Consider the following 22,775-nt stretch of genomic DNA (forward strand, 5'->3'; position numbering starts at 1 on the left):
AAAACGTTTGTTATTTACCAAATAGTTCTGTTTGGAACGCATTAATGGACAGCAGAATAAAGTTTTTCTTCTTCACAAAATGATTTCAACATACAGCAAGATGAGCCAGAGAAAAACCTTCTCATGAATACAATGTCAAATCTTTTGATTTTTACCTTTTAGAACAAGGACAAACACTCCTTTTAGTTCTCCTCATGGAGATATCTCAAGCTTAAAGAGTTCTGCATTGTCCTCTGTGCCGTCAATTGTGAATACAAAAAATACAAAGTCCACCATCACACTTGATATCATGCGCTTTTCCCAGAGTCTTGCTCGTCAAAATCCCAGGGACAAACATCAGCCATTTTAGCACCGCTGCTCACTGGAGGTTTGTAGCTAGTGCTCAAAGAGTTCTCTCTCTTCCTTTCTGGGGAAGTTTTAGTCTGAGTGAGGCTGGTGGGTGCGAGCTCCGACTCCCAGGGGCAAACTTCTCCCCTCTTGTTCTCCGTCATCTCGGGGTCTCTTGTGGAGCTCCTCCGCCTCTCAGAAGTTGGCCCGCCACCCTCCGATGACTGGCTAATGCGTCTCCTCTCTGACAAAGGCTTGCTGGAGGAGCTCCGCCTTTCTTTGCTTTTTTCCCTGTCCCTCCCTTTCTCCTTCTCCGCCTTGTGGTTAGACAAGCAGGAGCCTTTCCGTTTCCTCTTGGAGTGCGGCGTGGGGCTGTTGCAGGTCTTCTCCTGCTTGGGGGAGGGCGGACTGTGGTAATCCCATGGACAGATCTCCACCATCAGGGAGGGAGGCTGCAGGAGGCTCCCTGTGGACTTGGAGTGGTCCGAATGGAGCGTCTTGGGTTTCCCGTCGGTGGGTGTGACACTTTTCTTACGCCTGATCCTGTCAGGGGAGATGGAATCGGAATCTCCTCCCAGCATGGGCTGCTCATCGAAGTCCCAGGGAGAGACGTCTGGCTTGAGAGGCAGAGGCGACCTGGGAGACCGAGGTTTTCTCGTCTCTCTACCTTCTTCCCGTTCTCCTCCCTTATCTCTGGAGCGGCGTCTGTTGGCGGGGGACTGTCCTAATTTCTGCTTCTGCTGGGACCGACTGCCTTTGGTGCTTCCGGAGCTGCTGCCCCTTCGCACTGCAGTGGTCTCACCCGGGGCGATGGAAACATGCTTCTGGGTCTTTCCTTCTGAGGGGGTTGGAGGGTCTTCTAGCTCCCAAGGGCAAACCTCGGACACATCGTAGAGGTTCCTCCCCGGCTCAGAACAGATGGACGGCTGGCTGCCACTCACCTGTTTCAGTCAAGCAATTAAATGATTAGCCAATGAGTCAATCACTGTTTAATCAATGAATAACATGGCTAACCAACACATGAATGTATGAAGCACATGACCAAGCAATCACGAATGGTACATTTTACAAAAACCAGCAGTTCAAACGATGGATAAGATAAGTACCTGTTGTTTCATGATGCCCATCTTCATGGGCGTCTTGGAGTACTCCACTGACTGGCTGATTATCATCTTGGGATAATGCTCAGGCGTCTCGTCCACCTCTGACAGCATCCTCCCGTCCCGTCCCTTCAGCCCCTTCTTACTGGCATCCTCCACACTTTGCGTCTTGTTGGTGAGGCCCGGCATCTTCTCCTTGGCGCTAGCAATCACGCTCAGAGACTTCTGCATAATGGAGGTCCGCAGGTGGACGGGTTTCTTTTCGTGTGTCAAGTTGTGAGCGCTGGCTGATTTCCAGAACAGCGGAACGGACTCAGTGGACTCAGCCGGTTCCAGTCTCGGCGCGGCTGCCGCTGGTTCCGGTGACTTCTTGGCGTGTTTCCGGCCAATGAGGGAACCCAGAAGAGATCCTTCCCCACCGCTGCCAACAGGAGTCATTTTGTCTCCCACGGTGGAGCCATCTTGGCTTCCAGTCTCCTCGCCCTGGTCACAGACGTGGTCATAGCTGAGTGACTTCTTCAGGCCCAGGACTTTGTTCTTCAGGGACTCGTCCCGGGCTTTGCCTGAGTGGAAGATTAAAGGAATGGTCTAGCATGAAACTGGGACAATTTCACTGATATAAATTCTCTCTTCTTTGCCCTTTAAGAAGACATACAATTCACATGTTCATGAATGTTAATATTTTTGAACATGAAGAACAGTCTCCTTTTCTGTTGTTTGCACTTCATTCTCTATGTGGACCTGACATCAAAGATTAGGAGGCAGCACAATCTGTGTTCTTTTGTGTCTGGCTGTGGTTAATGTTATTGTCTGCTCACTAACAGTGCATTTTTCTGAGCTAGCGTGTTTTTATCATTATTTTCAATAAAAATGACACATTTAAAATTGATAAAAATCCACACTGCTTGCTCTTCCACTATGTATTTTGTTTGAAGATGATGAAGGAATAACAGATAAACCCGTCATAAAGGTTGAAATCTTATTGAAATCAGTGGTGTCTTGTCGATCATTAGTAAACCAAATTTACCAGTAGATTTTGACAACTCAGAAAAGGTCTTCTTGAGTTATTTTGTAAGAGGTCTGTATGTTTGCCGATAAGCAAGGCAACATTATCCTGACATATGGAGTTTGGAGTCTGACGTGACACTCCCATATAAAAAGAGACAGAAAAAATAACGATATATGGGAGTATGCTTCCACCAAACGTGTTTAGTGGGACTAACTAAAAAAGAGGTGCCTGGAGGACACAGGGTCTAACTGTTCTTGGGAATTGAAATAATTGACCTGGCTCTGGGTCTTACTGTGGTGGGTCGGATCGAATGGGTTTCTCCTCAGGGTGCTGCGGTTGCTGCCGTGTTCACTGCCGTCCTCGCGGCTGCACTGGCGGTGCATGTGCATGGTCTCTGGGATCTCGGTGATCCGTTTCATCAGAGTGCGACCCAGGCCCTTCTTAGAGCTGCGCTTCTTTTGCAGGTGGGGGTTGTTGGCCAGCATCTTCTTACGCTTGTAGACTTCCAGCTGGGCATACAACTTCTTCAGTTCGTCCTAAAATAAGGATGTGACAGTAAATCATTGGCAGCTCTTGTGTAATTAATATCTAATTACTATGTAACTGTCCAATTAATAACATCAACTTCCAGGTTCAATTGGCAGACACGTTATTACAGCATGTAATTCAATATGGTTTGGTTTTTCCAACACTGTGTGACAGCTCAAAGCGAATGTCTACCCTCAAATAGAGTTATTCCTAATCACAAACAAGGCCAAATCTCTTCCAAAACTAGAAACTAGATAACAAAACTATAATCTTTGACGGCATAAAGAACCAAAATCTGCTGAAAAGCTAATAGTGTTGCTCCACTGAGGAATGGGACACTGGATTTGTGGACGCAAAGAACGTTGATTTAAGCTTTACCACACAAATGAGCTTTATTTAAATATAGAACTAACCGTTTTGAACCAGAAATCCATATCCCCGTAAAATCCCCTTGCATATTTTTGCTCTAACTGCCACTCACAATAGATTGCTATTCACTGTTAATGGTGCAGTTCAAGGATTTGTCGCCTGATGACACCGGCTATTTTTACTAGTTTTAGGAAAAGCATTTGTAAAGTATGCATATTTAGCTATATATATATATATATATATATATATATGTCATGTTGTGATTCTCAGTGCCGGCTCACCCGTATATCCTCGGGGTCCAGGCTGTGCTCGCTCCAGGCTGAGGTGATGCTGCTGTTGAGGTAAGAACCGGACCTTCCCATGTCCAGCTCCTCCTCATAGGCCTCGGTGGCGATGTCATCCCTGGCCTGGGTCCCCTTGGACAGGAACTAGGACAGATGGAGAGGCAAGGTTAAATGATGGCATACAGTGCTGCCGTTATGGACCCTGTAGGAAATGTGGGGAAAAGATGGGAGAATGGGAAAATCTGGAAATGTATCCCCAGCAATACTGTGCCTGGCCTGGGACACCTGTGACAGGATCTACTGTGTGACAGATGGAATAAGTTGGTCAAGGGGTACATTGAAGTGGGGTGGAGGTTAATAACTATATTTCTTGCTGTAAATGATTAATTGGTATGGATCTTAGTGGAAAAGTTGCAGTAAGAGAAATAGCTATTTTCTTGCCCACCATCTACTGTGTTGAATCTGAGCAAATGATCACTTGTAAACATGGAAAAACAGGCACAATATTTTTTTTATTTTTCATATATTATTGAACTTTGTATTCAGAGATTTAAAATGTTACATTACATAGTAAGAATAAATAAATGATTTTGTTTGAATTATTGATTATTGAATCAAAAAGTGCATTTTGATCAAACATTTTCTGATGTTGGATCGGATCTTTGCTCGTTTGCTTTTACTAAGTCCCCAGATGTGTGTCTCAGAGAGCTCAGTCTGAACTGAGAAAACTGAATTTAAAATTAGAGTTAAAAGTTAAATTCACTATTCGCATTCAGTTTCAAGCCATTACGTTCCATTTTGAAATTGTGCCTTACAAATTCTTCTTTGAATTCACGTATTAAACAAATTCATTTTCCAAATGCAGGGATTCGATATGAGCATGACACATTCAAGTTCATGTGGTTCAAATACAATCTCTGCAGCCATTGCTCACCTGGATCCCCTTTGAACAGAAACAAAGGGCGAGATAAGGCAGCATTTATTACAGTGAGACATTAGAGTGAAGGGACAAAATGATCTGGAAAGAGGAGTACAGAGGTTTTACTCTGACTTCACTTTTATAGACACATTATTTTGCTCTGGTTGAATAACAAATTTGGAAACAAAGAAGAAGACTAAAACTTGAGCCCAGATTCAGGAACAGACGCTGTGTGAGATTGACATCCTGCCATTGTGCTTAATTATCCCATTGTGCTCAATTGTTTCGTACTTCTGAGGCGCCTAATTAAGAAAGAATGAAAGAAAGAATGGAGAGCACTGACGGCATATTGCATTTCTCACACAGCGGGAGAATTAAATGTTCTCCATCAGACTTGAGAGATTGCACATAAAGATACCCACGGGAGTGCTTAGCTAAATTACAATAACCACTAACGCAGTTTGAATGAGTTTAAGGCAATGGTAGCATATGTGTCTGTGTGTGTGTCTTTCTATGCGTGTGTGCGTGTGTGTGTGTGTGTGTGTGTGTGTGTGTGTGTGTGTGTGTGGTGTGTGTGTGTGTGTGTGCGTGTGTGAGTGTGTGTGTGTGTTCCAGATAGCTCCTATCAAATGAACTCGAGATGATTAATGAAGTGTTTTATAGTCGAGATACAAGTATACAAGCTACAGCAGTAGCCATTATGGAAATCTCTCCATACTACATCTAGCCTCCATTACATTTGCAGGATTTTCCAAAATATGCTCTTGGGGTTGGAGCAATACCTCAAATACCTGAATTTGAGGTGCTGAAGGAATGTTAAGTTTTCAATAAAACGATCAGGGATGGAGTCACAAGTCTCAAAATTCTGTTTTATAAAATGGTGGTAGACTAGTTAACATATAAATAGCTGGTATGGTCCATAAGTTAGATTGTTACCTTTGGAACGAGCAGCAGGCCCAGACTCACGGTCACAGTCAGATGAGTGTGAGCAAAGAACAGCATGAGCATCCAGTCAGGATGCAGCCCAGGCGCCAGGGAAAACCTGCAGACACACACCAGAAGAGAGATTTTGCTCAATAACCAGTGTGGGTTCAAGTCAGTTTGAATTGAGTACTTGGTGTATCTGTGAGATATGTACACACACACACACACACACACACACACACACATACACACACACACACACACACACACACACACACACACACACACATGCAAACACACATATGCAAACACAGACATAAACTGCAGCCCTTAGTGATTCTGTGGAGAAGGGGAACAGCATGAAATGTACCAGAACACCCAGGCTCTCTCAGCATAAAAAAAATATGGAAAAGGGAATGAACCGCAAATGAACTGTGAAAAGAGGCAGAAAAAGTGTGTGTAACTGGCAGTGTGTAAATGGTGTGGGGAGCATTTTATTGGACACATTTGCCTCCATTTAAGGAGTAAATCAGCAAAAGTTATGGAATGGTTTGTGCAATTAACTTGGTTGTGAGGGAATATGAGGCAACATACAGTACAGTGGTTTGAATAGTACAGCGACGACAGCTACAGGTAACTGCCAAAATATAGAAAGCACCTAAGAACAAAGGTGATACAAGTCATATTGAAACAGATAGTCCTTGGTACCTCAGTGGATAGAGCATGACACTAATACTGCCAGGGTTAGGGGTTCAATTCCCACTACAGCCAGCACAGCTAAAAACATATGCATGATACTTAGGGTCATAATGAAATGAAAAATGAGTTGTTAGCTAATTTCCCATGCCATAATATACATTTATTTAACAATAAACACAATTTCACTAGTCTACCAAATGTAAGTTGCATATATGGTGTGATGGTTCTGTTAAGGTGTTTATATTGTGCAGCATTTCTACTTTCATCTATAATGGCAAAGATCTGGCAAAGACCTGATCTCAACCCAACACACAGGGAGATTCTAAAGCAGAGCAACACCAAATACTGTAATTTCTCACAGAAGACTTGTGTCCCATTTCTTGCCCTTAAAACACTTCTTCACGTCATGGTTGTCGATATTTTGGCAGTTACCCGTACATCAGAGCTGGTGCTGCATTCACAAGCACCGGTAATACACATATTCTCTCAGATTACAGCCAGAGAATGTGAGAGGCACGGCTAAAAGCTCAAATGTCAGTATTGTAGAAGAAGTAGCTACATTTTGTCACCAATTTCCAACAAGCAATCAAAGGCAAACACCATGACAGATGAATCGATGGAATGAATCAGGCAGTGTCAAGCGGAGTTTGATTGTGTATCTTGAAGAAAAATGATATCCCTATACAAAATCTTGATGAAGTTGCTGCGAGGCAAAGTCGATGAAAAGATTCCTCTGTGCCAATACCAAACAAGACAGAGAGAGAGAGAGCGCGCGAGAGAGAGAGAGAGAGAGAGAGAGAGAGAGAGAGAGAGAGATGGTTGCTTCATCTCTCCCAGGCTCATTCAGCAGAGATCAGCCAAGGTGGTTCAGAGGTTGTTTGCCCTTTGTCATCACTCCCAATAATGAGATTCACACTCATTAATCACATAAGACATCCAAAAGGATGGCGTGTGTGTGTGTGTGTGTGTGTGTGTTTAGACATAGCAGCGTTACAACTTTAATATCAACCCAACTCCACCACACACACACACACACTCAGACACCCTAGACAAACTCCCCCTTATCTCTGGACCACAGCAGCAGACCGGCTCTGATGTCAGCCTACCAAACAGCACTCTCTAACGTTATATTCCCCGGCAGGAGAGAATGGCTTGATTTATAACAGTTTCACACCACTCATGGACGCGTGTTCCTTGGACTTTTCAGTTTCTCCACAGATGAAAAGGATCTGATTTTTTTCCCCCTTTTTGTCCCACCGAGCACAATAGGCCGCAGCTTAAATGAAGGAATATTCAATCACGACCGGTTTTATCGGAGAGAGTGTGACAAATGAAATCTTTTGCCCGCGGCTCCACTAGGCATTCTATAAAACACACCTGACTGGTTTTATTCCCACTGAAATAAGCCTGACAAAGCACTCTTTGGTCTAGAAGTCTTGTAAAAGTTTGGATATTACGACTTCCAGCGTCCGTTAGATATTGTAAGGTTAAATTTTTCAAACACAGACGCTCAAAATCTTTATCGTAAAAAATTTGTTTGTCTGGAAATATGCTCTAGCAAGAAACCAACACACAGGAACTTATATATATTACCTTTGAGCAGAAATCATGACACCACGCTAGCCTCGAAAACAAGGGTCCAGTAAATAATTTGAGTCATTACCAGCCTGAAGTTTGCGTACTTTTCCTTTTTAGCTAGCCCAATTTACCTTACTCACACGGCAGCCATTTTGAACATTCAGGTGAACATTGGTTTAAGTCACTTTGTAAGGAATTAAGAAAATTGTTCAAAGTTGCATTATACCAAATTTACGGAAGCCGAGAACGGCCGTGCTTGCAATTATTTTTTTTAATGCCATTATGTCGAGATCACGAGTTAATTATCTTGTTATCTCGAGATAACAAAGCTCGTTTTCTCGAGATAATTTATCATGAGAAAACGACTTTTGTTTTCTCGAGATCACGGGATAATATGGAGAACTCGAAAGAGTGTCTGGTTCATTTGATCACACCTGATTTCAGCCTTCAAGATCACTGTCATGACTGTCAGGAGGATTCATAACTGAACAGGAAGCATAAATGTGTAGTTTTGTTTGCTGCAGTTACATTTCCAGCTTAAAAATCAGTTGCCACAGTTGTCAAGACGCCCTATGCATGCTGGCATGGCACTCCTGATCTCTGATAAACATTATAAGTAATAGGAGGAAACGACATTTTGTTTTCTCGTGATAACGGGTTGATTATCTCGTTATCTCGAGATAACAAAGCTTGTTTTCTCGAGATCACGAGATAATTAACTCGTGATCTCGAGATAACGGCATTAAAAAAATAATTGTAAGCACGGCCGTTCTCGGCTTCCGTACAAATTAGTAAGTGTGGCTTTGATAACAGATGTAGCTTTGGAGGCTGTACTGATCCCTTGATTATATTTACATGTTTAAAGGTTTTTGCCAACTATTGGTTTGAACTGATTTATGAACGGTGAGAAACCTGAGGCCCACAGTGATAGCCATAGTTGTTTTGGAATATGCTTTGTGAATAATGCTAATTTTAAATATTATTTCAGTATGTCTAACTGGATGGTGGATGTACTTCAGATGAAATTGTTTGAAATTACAATGCACAGTATTGACTGACAGTGAAATTCTATGTGATTCCATTCTATGTGATGTGTTTCCATGTGATTACAACACCACAATGATTAGAAATCAGGTTCACCTGGCAATCTACCTGTCCCCTATAAATAAGGAACGTATTCCTTCATTTGTACACACTGATGAAGGCCGGATGGCCGAAAACGTTCTGTGACAGATGAACAATTAAATCAAGTGAATGATATATTTCTGAGTGTGACCCTCTCTTCACAAAATGGTTATATGCATCTAGAATAACACACCAGGTGGTCAGAGTGCAGTGGCATCCCTGCAAACAGAACATTCGGGTGGGAAACTCTACCTGGACATTTGGCATAAAACTAGTGTTACTTCAACACATAAGTGAGGACTTCAGATAGACGCAACATTTCAAATTAACTAGCTTGAATTTACTAGGGAAGGTAGCTACTAGCTAGCAAGCTACTAGTTACCCAGGCTGGTAGCTAGCAATAATGGGCCAAATATATTAAAATGGGAACCTATATCCCTCTGGATTCATGAGATCCATTTGATTCTTATATGTTTTTCAGTGGGGAATCTGTGACATGATAAATGTTGTATGACGTGCATCTTGGTACACATTCGGTAGCCTATAGCTGGCTGTATCTTTGAGGTAGAGTTTCCTAACCCAAGCGTTCAAAATGGCTTCCATGTGAATAAGGTCCATTTTAAAGTAGCCTAAATACTTAAATTACTCAGAACAGAAAGGTAGAATACTAAGTATCTACTGGAGTACACTACTGGAGTAGGCTACACTAAGTAGAGCAGTTAGAACTAGTTCCACCTCTGCGACAGAGCGACAACAAGACAGACAGGCAGAGAGACAGACAGTCAGTCACAGGGCACAGAGAGTTTATTTTGGGCCTGGCACAGCAGATCTATGCTGTGTGTCTGCCTGGGGAAGGCATGTTTTATTCACCTCCTTTCAACCGGCTTACCCAGGCAGCTCTGCTGACACTGTTCATTTGCCTGATGAAGGGGGCGGGAGTGCTCTCTGCCTTTCATCTGACATGTTCAGCACTTGTAATGCCCGGCCTAACAGGCAAATATCTCCACGATTATGATTAAACAGCAGCTAGCGGGGGTAAAAGTCGCCTAAACCCTTGTTATTGTTTGCGCCGTTTATTCATTACTGTCAGAGAGACGTTCATCAAGTCCAAGTAATGCTTCTTCATTGTCACCTATTGTCCCCCCGTTCTGTCTCCTCTCCTGTCCCTTTCTCCATATCTTCCCATTTCTCTCTTTCTTGCACCACCCCATCCACTTCTGACCACCCATCTCACATTTTCACTCTCTTTTTCTCGCTCCCACCCCCCACCCCATTTTCCTCACACACCCTCGGTGGATCCACCCACCTGATGACGTGAAAGATGGCCGATATGAGGAGCTCGTTGTAGATGGCCACAGCCATGTAGCGCGGCTCGTGGAAGGCAGAGGGCACGGTCCGGACCGCGTAGCACAGGTACACGCCCCACAGCAGGAACAGGAACTCGGCTGGGGGTAAAAAGAGCCAAAAAAGGACCAGAGGTGGTTAATAAAACTCCACTCCGCATAAGATAAAGTGTGATCCCTATCTCTCTTCCCTCACGGGTCAGGTATAGGCCTATACAAGGTTTAGAGAATACTATTGTCAAAATCACCCTATCTCCATCTTAATAAGTCATTTAGTCTATTATTGAGGCATAAAATCTTAATTTTCTTAAAGTGAAAAAATCTGCCAATGGGGTTAGATAGTTTCACTTGTTTCCAATGCAAATCAACTTGTTTCTAGTAAATTCCTGAAACAAGTGAAACCGCATTAGCAACAAGTGGAGTTATATCACCCCATTGGCATAATTTTTGTCTTGTTTTAAGAAAAATAAGATTTGAAGGTTGAATATGAGACTTATGAATTGTTAAGTATGGACGTTTTTTGCAGTGTAAAGCTTTAGGCATCGATTTAATCTCTCTTTTTATGTGCTTGCTGCTCTGCTGCTGCACTGATGAGAAACAGTTTGGGTAATATTGCGCATTACAGGGTATGGGGACTTATAATGTCTACAGTAATAATTGCAGGCTCTCTCACACACTGGGAAATAAGGAGCTGAGCCTCAGCACGGCAATGATATTTGATGCCTCCAGTGTTGATGGGAATAATGTAGTTCCTAATATAGCGGTTCCTCATTTAGCAAGACTTCCCTGTCTGTCTGCAGTGTTTCCCCCCCAGTGAGGCAGCCGCTCTGTTGACACATCCCTGCTACTGTCTGATCTCACCAAGGTCACATGGGCCGACTGGGATTCACACAGCAGAGAGGTGCTGAGAGAGGCAGGCTGCATTCACGGTGATAACCGCACGTCGGCATATTTTTAGGACGTAGAAGCGCGCAGATAACTCATTATAATGCAGATTGTGAACGCACTGGAATTTCAAAATAAATTGGTAGCAAAAATCAATAGCAATTATGGAATGTAATGAGGGGAATTCCTTTAGGGATGCTGCATTTTTGATGTATGAAATTGTGTCTTGAAGCGATCGAAAATATCTTGCATTGGCTGCTCTCTGGTGTAGAATAACAAGATGTTGCTGCGTTTACTGCCAGTGGAAAAAAAAACATAACTTCAAATAAAACAGATTGAAATACTTAAAACAAGTAAATGACTGTTACCAAGTCAGAGGTCTTCCCACACACAGTCTAACTAGTAAGGGCTTGCTGTTTGTATTGTCAGCAGTGAACAACACCAAGACCAATGATCGTGTTGGAATATTAATTTATGACGTCTTGACAATGATTAGAGACCATTAATATTCATGAATGGGCCTAGTCTATAAATCATCACTAATTACATGGTACTTAGCTTCTGAATTGGGATGCAGGGAGAGCTGTTTGCAAGAGGGGAAGGATAACAATTCTAATTAATACAGATTAATTACAGATTCAAATTAATTGCTAGCCTTTGACATTATCAATACTTTTTTTTTTGCATCAACTCCCTTTTGCCTTACACCCATGTACAGAATGGGATGATTTATTCATTTTGGCAAAATTGCACAGTCTCTAGACAGCATTATGAGATTTACATGAAAAACAAGCCAAAACATAGAAAGGTGATGTGATTAATTTTCCCGTAGTGCTGCTGTGGTGTGACGCTCGCAGGGCGGGTCCTGTCCTCCGGTCGAGCCGCCAGCACACCGCCGCGTTCTCACTGGCTGTCAGAAGGAACAGCGGGGCTCCCTCGCTTCCCATCTCCTCTACGCCACAAACCCACACCGACACACACAAACACTCACACACACACACACACACACACAGAGGGATTGCTGCGCTCTGCATGTTTCATTCCATTTAGAAAGAACCACGCTGCTGCTGTTACCCACATACACACACACACACACACACACACGTCCTCTGAAGATGCAGTGTTCCCCTGTCCTGTCTCCACAGTGTCCTTAGCTGTCCTCCCTTCACCAGTTCTCTCCTCCGCTTCTCTTCCTCTCAAGTTCTCCCCCCGCTCAGATGGTGGAAAACTCTCCTTGCATCGCTGCCCACATCCCTATAAGCTTCACACTTCACAGGCCTCACTCCCCTCTTCTTCTTTCCCCTCTATGTCTCTTTGTCTCTCTCTCTCTCTCTCTCTCTCTCTCTGTCTGTCAGTTCTCAGAGGCAGGCCAAGCAGCGTCTCTCAGGGATCCATCCTCTCCCTCTTTCTAAACAGGATTAGTCTCCCCTGCTGTCAGACCGGCTTCAGTGAGGTGCCCATCACTGCCTCCTGCCTCAAGAACCTGTCATTAGGAGGCTCCTGTAACAGATCCACAAGGGCCATCTGGGCCCTCGCAGGATGCTACTACCTAGAACTTCTTGGCAGTGCTACGACTTTAGGCTTGTTAGCATGACAGAGTTATTACGTAATGCTGACTATTTAACAGTCGGATACATAGAAATATGTAAAGGTCAACAGTGCTGACCTTATGGCAAATACCAATTCTTACATTTTGGTTCTGAGGCTTGGTTGGGAATATATGAGCTTGGGATTTATTTCTCAATTCACTAAGATATATTTACTTTTAAAAATCGAGAAGCAAAGCCTCAGGTTATGCAAATAATTTCATCACCGATATGTGTATTGGCCCAATTATGAGACTAAACACGCTAGCTTCCATGCGGCTTTCCCACCAAGTACCACCGCAGGAAGAGAGAAGATCGCCGCTTTAAAATCTTCACATGAACCTTTGACAACTATTCTGTCAGCGGCTGCAGCGGCTCACAGAAAGGCCACAGCTGCTTCACTCCGTGCGACCGGGGAGCTCGCTAAAGAGGGCGAGCCATTTGTGGACGCTGCACTTGTCAAAGTCTGCACATAAGGAATCGTGGAGGAGCTGCTTTCAGGGGATAAAAACAGAGAGGGCAGGATATACTGTGTGAAGAAAGTTCTATTATCGGATTCAACAGAGGCGGGTAACTTTGTACGAGTTCAGCTTTTCAGCATTGCTTTTTGAACTTCAATCTGTGGATTACAGGCCAGTTGCTACTGACAAGTTGACATATTATTCAGACACTGTGCAACTCTCTTTATTTGGGCGAGATTTAAAGAGGAGTTACCGTGCCACTGACAACCAACAGGTGAGGCCAGTTTTGGAGCTGTGAGAGGCTTCTAAGGACCATGATAGGTTCTTTGCATCTTGTTTTGCAGCAGAGCATCCCAGTGTTAACCTGCTTCACTGCATCATTCATTAGACTTTTTGTGTGCAAGACTATCAGGGGAGATGAAACAAACAATGGACGCAATCATCAAAATTGTCAGCCACATCCATCCAACCTTGAGTTCACGGCTTTTCAAAACGCTGCTTGACGAGCAGGAGGCCGAATAAACAGACCCATTACAGCACAATGATGCCTGTAGCTTGAGCTGGAGTTTTAGATTGTTTTGGAGCAATTTCATGCCCCGCTTAAAGACGTCGCTCTATTTCTCTCGAACCAGAAATCTGTCAAAGCGGAGGAGTTTATCAAGTTTATACAAGATCAACATTCCATGGCCCGTGTTGTTTTTCTGTGTGACTTTACCACCGTTTGTCACTTGAACAAGCTCCACCTGCAGCTTCTTTGGGTAAACTTGGACATACTCTGTGCTGATCTGAGGGGTTAATGGGTTACACTTCCCCACACTCCGCGATACACCTGCTAACCCGACTGTCAACAATGGATGCATTGCTCCCAAGGCTGGCTGGAAATTTCAAAGTGCAGGTGTTTCTATTTGTGTACCCATTTGCCGTCCAGGCCGAGACTGTGCCGCCTACAACAGACAAGGCCGCACTCCAGCTGGAGACGCTGCAGCTCGATTCACTGAGGAGGGACTGTGTTGAGTTTTGGCCTCACTCTGCCCATCAGTTTCTGAACTGTAATGGGCTGTTTACCTTTAGACCACGTTTCAGACCGATTGATTTGTAAGTCGGGATTTTCAACCGCTCACACTTGAACCAGTGTATGCACAAGCCCTTTACACCTTGAAAAGCCTGTGTTCAGTAAGAAGATAAAACCCCTGCCACTATCAAGGCAGCCCAGTATTTTATCTCAAGAACGTCAGCTCACAGTACTTGTGCTTATTTCCATTTCCATATCATTTGATGTAGTCTACATAATGGAAACGATTCAGTTTGTGCTAATACAGTTCCAATGAATATGTGGCACTTCAAAAAATAGTTAATATTCCTACTGATAAGACCAATGCATGTGTAACTGAACTTATATGGTAACTGATGTGATTCACACAATCAAGTTGAATTTGAAAAGCAAAAGAAAGTGTCAACTGTGTTACCAGCACAGCAAAATGTCCTCACTTTTCCTCATTTTCCTATCCTTGTGAATACATTTGGTTCACATCTGTGTAGAAATACAACACACACACACACACACACACACTGACCGACAGCCATCATGTAGTCCCATCGGTCCAGCAGACACATGCTGAACTGCAGTCCCTCCGGGGTGAGGCCCGCGGCGATGAGCGCCCGGCTCAGCTCGGGGCTCTGGCACACGGCGGAGGTCCAGGCCACCAGGAACCACAGCACCACCAGGAGGATCACCCCCAGCAGCCGCAGCACCCGCCAGCTGGTCATGTAAGGCGTCCTCTGGGCCGTGCGGGACAGGAACACCTTCAACACCCTGGAGGGAGACAGTGGAGCGGGACAGCGTGATCCCCGGTTGAAATCGTCCCACCCTAACATCTCACGCTCCTGGCTGTTGCTCTTATTAACATGCCTGGTTGCATAAGAGTTAAACAGGAGCAGGTGGCAGAGGCACTGTTAATTAAATTCATTAATTTTGTTTAATATGTACAGTGTAATTCATGGTGTAATATCTCTAGTGCTGCAGGGTGAAAGGGAGGGAGGGCAGAGTCACAGTTAATGCGGTTTAACTTTTTCACTGCATTCACAGAATATAATGTTGGAGAGGAACATGTTTCGGATGGGAGGTAGGGCACAGATTTTTTTGATGGCTTTGATGATGCAGAAAGCTTATTATCACAAGGGAAACCACACTTGGAAAGTTCCTACTATTGTAAGTTTTCAGTATTTCTAGTATTGATAATTTGGGTGTTGGTGAACGGGGATGGCATTGCTTTTTTTGCACACAGAAGTTTTACATAAATCCCATTTTTAACTAAAATAGTAAGGGGAATGCATGTGGAAGCAACAGTTTACCTGCAACTTACATTACATTACAATGCACAACACATCTCTCAGGATTATTTTGAAATAACTTGATGCTGGTTAAGGGAATGTAAGCTGTAGAAATGTAGAAATGCCACCGTCCATCTCTCTCTCACCTACACCTTCATTCACACACTGTCTCTCTGTCAACTGTTGCCTCTGCACTGTGCTGGCCTCTGTGCTCTCTCTCTCACCAAGCTAGGGAAAAATCATATTGGTAATTTTGTCAAGGGACGACTCATGCCAGCCTTTGGTCCTCCTCTTCCATCTCAGGAGCAGGAAGTGAGTGTGCACTTGAATAGCTGCTTCAGCACGCGGAACCAGACAAGTGGGCCTGATGCGAGAATGCAAATGTGCCTATTGGCAAGACTGTGTGCATGAGCATGAGCATGTGTGTACAAGTGTGTAGACTGGGATGGAGCTGTATTATAAATTGAAAAAGGCTATTTCATAGGGCAACTCAATTAAACTGGAGAAGAGAAGAGAAGAGAAGAGAAGAGAAGAGAAGAGAAGAGAAGAGAAGAGAAGAGAAGAGAAGAGAAGAAAAATATGTGAAGAATCTATGAAGTGGAATTATCTAGGACTGTGCCTTAACTGCAATATCGTGTGTCTCATTATTGCTATTTTTACTATTATTACTATTTCTTTTTTTTTTTCAACTGAGCCACCAAGAAGCCCCATTATTACTGCTTCTATGACTGCTGCTATTACCACTGTGTCTAATGATTCTGATACTGCTGCTGCTACTCTACTGTATACTATATAAGCGGATTTCAGGACAATAGAATCGGGAAAAGAAAACAAAGATAGATGAAACTGGGGAAAACAATAAAAAACAGATGATGCTAGAGGGGTTCAGCTTTGGTTCAGACGGAGCCTCTAGAGGGCAACAGCATACAGTACCTGTACAGCTTGAGGATGACGGTGCCGTACATGACGGCGAAGCCCAGCAGGCGAACCCACCTCAGGAGGATACAGCGAAACACACTGGGATGGAAGTACAGGATCATCACCTGTAGTGATACAGCAGCACACACACACACACACACGAATATATTAGACTTTCTTTTTCTCATTTTCTTGCGAATGTTGTGTCGCCCACTTCCTCTTGTTTACATACGAGTGAAGAAGGAATCGCAAATGGAGAATGAGGTGAGTTTGCTACATGTGAAAGTGAGAGCCGGAGGCAGATTTGGCCACGCAAACATCTCCCGCCTCCGCAGCTCATGCTGACACCTCCCGGCTGTGTTTTGTTCATGTGACCGTTGCCAAAAAGCATTAGCTGTGAGTTTGACTGCAGGACTTGTGCCCCTTCTCACCTTTCATGTTTGAAGGTCTCATTTTCTCTGTGTGAGTGTGTGCTGTTTTGTGTATGTGTATGTGTATGTGTATGAGTATGTGTATGTGTATCTGTGTATGAGTATGTGTATGTGTATCTGTGCAATTGTATGTGTATCTGTGTATGTGTATGAGTATGAGTATCTGTGTATCTGTGTATCTGTGTATTTGTATGTGTATGAGTATGTGTATGTGTATCTGTGTATTTGTATGTGTATGAGTATGTGTATGAGTATGTGTATATGTGTATTTGTATGTGTATGTGTATGAGTATGAGTATGAGTATGAGTATCTGTGTATTTGTATATGTATGAGTATGTGCATGTGTCTGTATATGTATATGTTTATGTATCTATGTAGGTGTATTTGGTGTATTTGTATGTGTCTGTGTAGGTGTATTTGTATGTGTATATGTATATGTATGTGTATGTGTAGGTCTATCTGCGTCCTTTGTCTGTTTTTCTCTTTGTCTCTGCGTGTGATTTGTAAAAATGAAACCTGTGACAATCCACCAGTGGCTCAGAAAATGTCAGCCTATCATTTTCTGCTCGGTGTGAGGTTTGTTCTCACTCATTACTGTGGGAGGCTGGGCTGTGACTGAGGCTGAAGCAACAAGGCACACATGTCAAGCTGAAAAGATGAGAGTTTCCCTTTGCTCATCTTGTGCAGCCGCCTTTCCGTCCTTTTTCATTTCATATCTGTGCATCTCAGCAGGGGCCCCCGAATGTCAAATCTGCGGCGACCCAAGTGAAGCTGAACTCCACATTGTGTTCAGAATAGCCGGTGTGATGTGAAGGTGATGCGGCCTTTGACTCGATCTGCACTCGTTTCCACTGAAGCAGAGAAAAACTGTTTTCGCCCACCATGCCCGTCTTGGATACTGTTCAAGCATGACTGTTTCCTGAGTCTACCTAGTGCTGCGGTCTAATGTGTTCTGCATAATTCACACAAAGCATACACATGAACCTGAGTTTCAGCTGTTGGAAGATTCAACTAAGAGATTATTCCACATATGGGCCATCTGATGTATGATAAACATAATAATATGTATCCATAAGTGTTTCACATCCAGTCTATCCACCGTTGTATGAGGATAGAAAAAACAACAACACGTGAATTGGATTGTATTTATGATGCTGGATGCTTGCTTTATATCACCAACTGGAGGTGATAGTTTACCCATCTTCATATTTACCACTACATCGCAGACGTATACAAAACCCATCATTACAGTATGGAACCCTGTGGATTGCAGCCAGTGATTTATCCCGGCTCCCATGAAGCAGCGGCATTGGAGAGATGGCAGGTATCCTGGGTAATTAAGCTTAAGTAACAGCGGCACCTGCAACCTCTTTTCCTCTTCCCCACGGAGAAGCGGCAGAACATCTGTGGCCAACACAACTTAGCAACCCGCCAGCCTGAAGCTGGAGCAGGCTAGAAAGCACATGGGTATTTAGGAATATGGAGAGTAGTGTATACTGTATGCCGCCTCCAGCAGGAGAGGCAGGCTAAACAATTGGGTGAATACATTTTACATTTATGCAGTAACTTCATCTGACTGTAATTCTGATTGGTCAAATGAAAGGCTTCCTCTGAATGTCATGTATATTAAAAAATGGCATGGGAACATTATACAGTAAACGAATACACAGCTTTGTTTTCACCGTTTTTATCCTCACTATCCTTCCAATTTAATCTTCAAACCTCTCTAAACCAGCAAGATGAATTTCACCCCGCTCTCCTCAGTTTGTCAACTCTGACTTAAACCCCGGCGGACGGGAAATTTTTCTCACACCTCCTGATTAAGAACGTGACCCGCAGAGTCGAGGCGGCAACGGTTTTCTTCCATCCACAATCCTCATCAAAGCCTCGCAGTGCCAAAGCCTGTCATTGGTATGCTGGTCATGGGAGAGCGAGGAAGCCAAGTCCATATTATACCCAAGAACAGGAATTATAGCCGTTTCCTTTTTATACTCCACTACCGGCTGTGAGTCACTGTTGCAGCTCAGCATCTGATATATTGGTTGGCAGCTAAGACAGACAGGTATATAGTAAAATAAAGAGGATTATTCCATAGTGTTATAAACGTATTCATTTTGGAAACATTTTGCTACCTGAAATTCATCAGTCAGTATTTGAAAGACATAGTGTAGATAATTCTATCTTCAGAAATATGACAATTTTGTTAGCAAAGGTCTTACCGTAACTTTAATACAAACTCATAATGTGCTTTACTGAATGAAACTCTTCAGTTGACCCTTCTGACAAAATGTATGATCTAATCCAAAACATTGATAGGTAACATTATTATAAGGATGCTGCTGTCTAACAGTTTTGTCCAGCGCTGGAATTCGCTCCAGCTAATTTCAGTCGAGTAATTGCAATATTCCTCCTCTGAGCTCCTGAGAAGCAGCGCAGCACTTGAGTCAGATGTTCTGCACTCCGAGTGCTCAGTCAAATAATAAGGCAGACAAATGCACAGGAGTAGCGAGAGCGATAAGTACAGATGGAGGAAGACGGAGAACGGAGCCGAGGCTGAAAGTAAACAACCCTTAAGAGTTCAACAATTCACCAGGCGCTTGGTTTTTCTTGCAAACTCTCTCTCTCTGTTTCAGTCTCCCTCTCTTTCTCTCTCTGTGTTCATGTCCTCCATTCTCTTCCCCCAGGCTCTGTTCTCTCTCTCTCTCTCTCTCTCTCTCTCTCTCTCATGCTAACCTGTGGTTAGGATTAGCTGATCCTCCCTGGCGCCTTCTCTCTGCCTCCTGAGCAAACACCCAGCCTTCCAGCTCTCTGCTCTACAGGACAGGCCAAAACAATAAATCACCTCCGCAAATAAGAGGTAAAAGTAGGCCATTGGTTTCCTCGCACCCGCATTCATTTGCACAAATGCAAGAATACTAATCCACTGACAAATGCGCAAGCCACACACTCTATCCCACACATACACAAACACACACACACACACAAACAGTGGCACACCCTTTCTGCAGTGCTACCCCTGCGGACTACAAAGTCACAGGCGAACCTGCTGCATAAAAGACGCCACATTTTTCTATATCGCCGGGCAAAGGTGGCCCTCCTGGCTCGCATCCCCGCCTCCCCCGCCTCCCCCATCAATTAATCAGCAGATTTATTTTTAAAACAAGTTGTGCTAGAACTTGATGGACTGTTTAAAAATGCATTGAGCGCCAGCGCGGAGCAGCTGCGCCAAGCTGCGGTGGCAGCGGAGAGAGAGAGAGAGAGCGGCAACAAACACAAGAACTGCAAGAGACAGAGAGATGGAGAGAGAGAGAGAGAGAGAGGATGTGGAGGGGTAAAATGAAAGGAAAACATGAACATTGAGGGAAGGAGGGACCGAGATGTAATAAAGACAGGAAGCAAGTTGCAGACAGAGAGAAGGTAGTCGTACGCAAAGAAATGCAGGAGAAAAAGAGAGAGGAGAGACAGCAGAGAAGAGGCAGGAGGAGACCCTAGAGTGTGTCTAAGTGCGTGTGAATATGAAAGTGCACTAGGATATTTTTGGGGGGAGAGAGAGGAGGCTTGAGGAGCTATCTTTGGGATTTGAGTTATCCTTGGGGTGAATGGGGAAGTGGGTGGATGGATGGATGGATGGATGGATGGATGAATGCAAAACCAAATCCACTTAGGGCCATCACAACAGAAAAGGTTTTGTCAAAGGTGCAATTACAAATTTGTTCGACTCGTATTCATGACATAGGGTTGTTCATGTGGTTTAAGGCCTACACTATGAGAGTCTCAATCTATAGACAGTAAAAAACACTTGTGACCTTTTATTGAATGGTACCATAAAAACAGACTTTTCATTCTAATGCAAATACCTTGCTTACGGTAACACCCCAGCAACTTCAGAACGAGAACAAAACCCGTATCCCGAGAGCCAGCCTCTCTGAAGCTCTTTCTTCTCAACAGATTGTTATTTCTGCCCAAAATGGCAAACATCCAGCCATCAGGCACACTCTTTGTGTTTGAGGAGAGCAGCGCCGCGCTGTTGGCAGTCCGCTCCAGCGTTTGAAAGGAGCGAATTCCCCCGGTTCCATCAGATCTCGCCGTTACATGGAGTTCAGGTTTCTTCCATCTGTTCCCCCCCCACCCCCCACCCCGCTAAAGACGGGCTTCCGAGGCCGCGCTCCAGGTGCACTGTGGGCCGTGTGTGAGAGTGTAAATACACACACCACAAGCGTGGATGCATTCACACATACTGTACGTACATAGGTTGGGTAAAACAAAGGCTCCAACTGTTATTACTGTCCAGAAGTATCCTAATGGTGTTTAGCAGGCAGTTAAGAAGCAGTTGGGGCAGTTTATTGCTTAATTTACATAGCGCTATATTCTATTATGAACAGAAGTTTGATGTAGGATGAGAGCGAGCAGCATCCCCCTTTTTAACACAAAATGTATATATATATATATATATATATTATATATATAAATATATTCTACCTTCTTAACTGTTGATTTTTTAGCAGGAAAGTGAGTTACAGCGATTATTTACCCCTCCACTTTCCCCTTGTATTAAGCACAAAGCAACGCACTGAAGGAGCAATATATTGACTCAGTGATTCATGGGTGTTATATAAAATCGCAATGGAGACTTACAGGGAAGTAGAGCAGTAAAGCCCCGAACAAGATGGCCTCCAGCAGGATGAGACCAGATGTCCGGATCCTCTGTTGATGAAGAGAGAGAGAGACAACAGGAGAATCAATCAATCACAGGCAGAGGGGGATTTTATGTGTTTAGGGGGGTGAAAGAGGATTCTCTGATGTTATTAATTCAAAGGAAAGGCTTTTTCGCAACTGCAGTGTTTGGGGACAACCTGGTCTCACGGAATTTCGTGAAATGAGCCCCGATGTTTTAAAATGCAAATAACATTCTCTGTGCATGGAAAGTGAGAGAAATACGTTTCCCCCTGGTTTCCCAAACCATGAAGGATTATATAGAAGAGACACGATCAATTCACAACTAATGCCAATGCCAATGCCACTAGTTCACCCAACTGTGGATGAAGTAATTTTTAGCTAAAGTTTTTCTTGACCATGACCAAAATCTTACCTTAACCTTAACTGTTTTAGTTGTCTAAACCTAACCTTAACTTTAACCTTAACCACAGTTGTTTTAGTTGCCTGCTTAACCATTAGCCAACCTTTTCACATGATTAACATGTGAAAGGCTTGTACAATTCATGGTGTCACTTAATCCTTTCAAGGTGGAGGAACGTAATTTTCACATAATTTGTTTTCACAATATGTAATCTGCATTTCAGAGTTTGTGATCATTCCCCAAGGTTTTGTGAGACTGTGTTGTTGGGGAACATATGGAGGAGGGCCATTATTTAACTACCAATCACCACGCTTGTTACTGTAAATCTGAATCCAGTCAGCCAGTGTTGATCATTGCTTTTCAAACAAACAAGACATGGTGCGAAGAGTTGTAACTGCAGATAATGCATCCGTGCCTCATTCCACACAAACAAATACAAAGCAGAGCTTAAAAAATGCTGAATATTTAGCATTTTTCAAGTTTTGCCTTTCCCCCAAACAACAACACAAAAAAAGTGGCGACAGGACTCGGCTGGGTTGGATTTAATTAGCCATTATATCCTGGAAGATTTGTATGTCTTTTATGTAAATTCACAAGGCTACAGGGACATTTCTTGTGAACTGTAGAAGTGTGGGAGATGCAATAACACAAACGTCTATAAATACCACACCAGGATAGGATCCAGTACGACTTTGCCTGAGGACTGACTGTAATTAGACTACACTGTGAGGATCACAAATTTATTTTACTTTACTTTATTCTATTAGAAAAATGCATATTATGCAACATCTTTGCTTAATGTAATAATTAACATTTTTTAGCATGAGTGTTTAGGAATGTGCACTGAGGAGAAAAGAGGAAGAGTTAGGTGATAAAATCA

At 43.5% G+C, this 22,775-nt stretch overlaps 1 protein-coding gene across 1 annotated transcript in view; it reads right to left on the bottom strand.

The window, feature by feature from the left end:
* Window positions 1-287: 287 nt before the first annotated feature.
* gpr158b (G protein-coupled receptor 158b) overlaps window positions 288-22,775 on the bottom strand; it is a 55,054-nt gene continuing 32,566 nt past the window's right edge. The window contains exons 5-13 of the mRNA XM_071543019.1: window positions 21,454-21,522; window positions 16,402-16,511; window positions 14,712-14,950; window positions 10,169-10,307; window positions 5,473-5,578; window positions 3,615-3,761; window positions 2,729-2,972; window positions 1,434-1,990; window positions 288-1,268 (exon numbers count right to left, since the gene is read on the bottom strand). Of these exons, the coding sequence (XP_071399120.1) occupies window positions 288-1,268; window positions 1,434-1,990; window positions 2,729-2,972; window positions 3,615-3,761; window positions 5,473-5,578; window positions 10,169-10,307; window positions 14,712-14,950; window positions 16,402-16,511; window positions 21,454-21,522 (2,592 nt within the window). The remainder of the gene's footprint in view (window positions 1,269-1,433; window positions 1,991-2,728; window positions 2,973-3,614; window positions 3,762-5,472; window positions 5,579-10,168; window positions 10,308-14,711; window positions 14,951-16,401; window positions 16,512-21,453; window positions 21,523-22,775) is intronic.

Source organism: Centroberyx affinis, unplaced genomic scaffold (genome assembly GCF_046629955.1).
Source record: "Centroberyx affinis isolate AG114_WGS23_722 - 3 ecotype Tasmania unplaced genomic scaffold, CSIRO-AGI_Caff_v1 ptg004204l_1, whole genome shotgun sequence".
Classification (NCBI taxonomy): Eukaryota; Metazoa; Chordata; class Actinopteri; order Beryciformes; family Berycidae; genus Centroberyx; species Centroberyx affinis.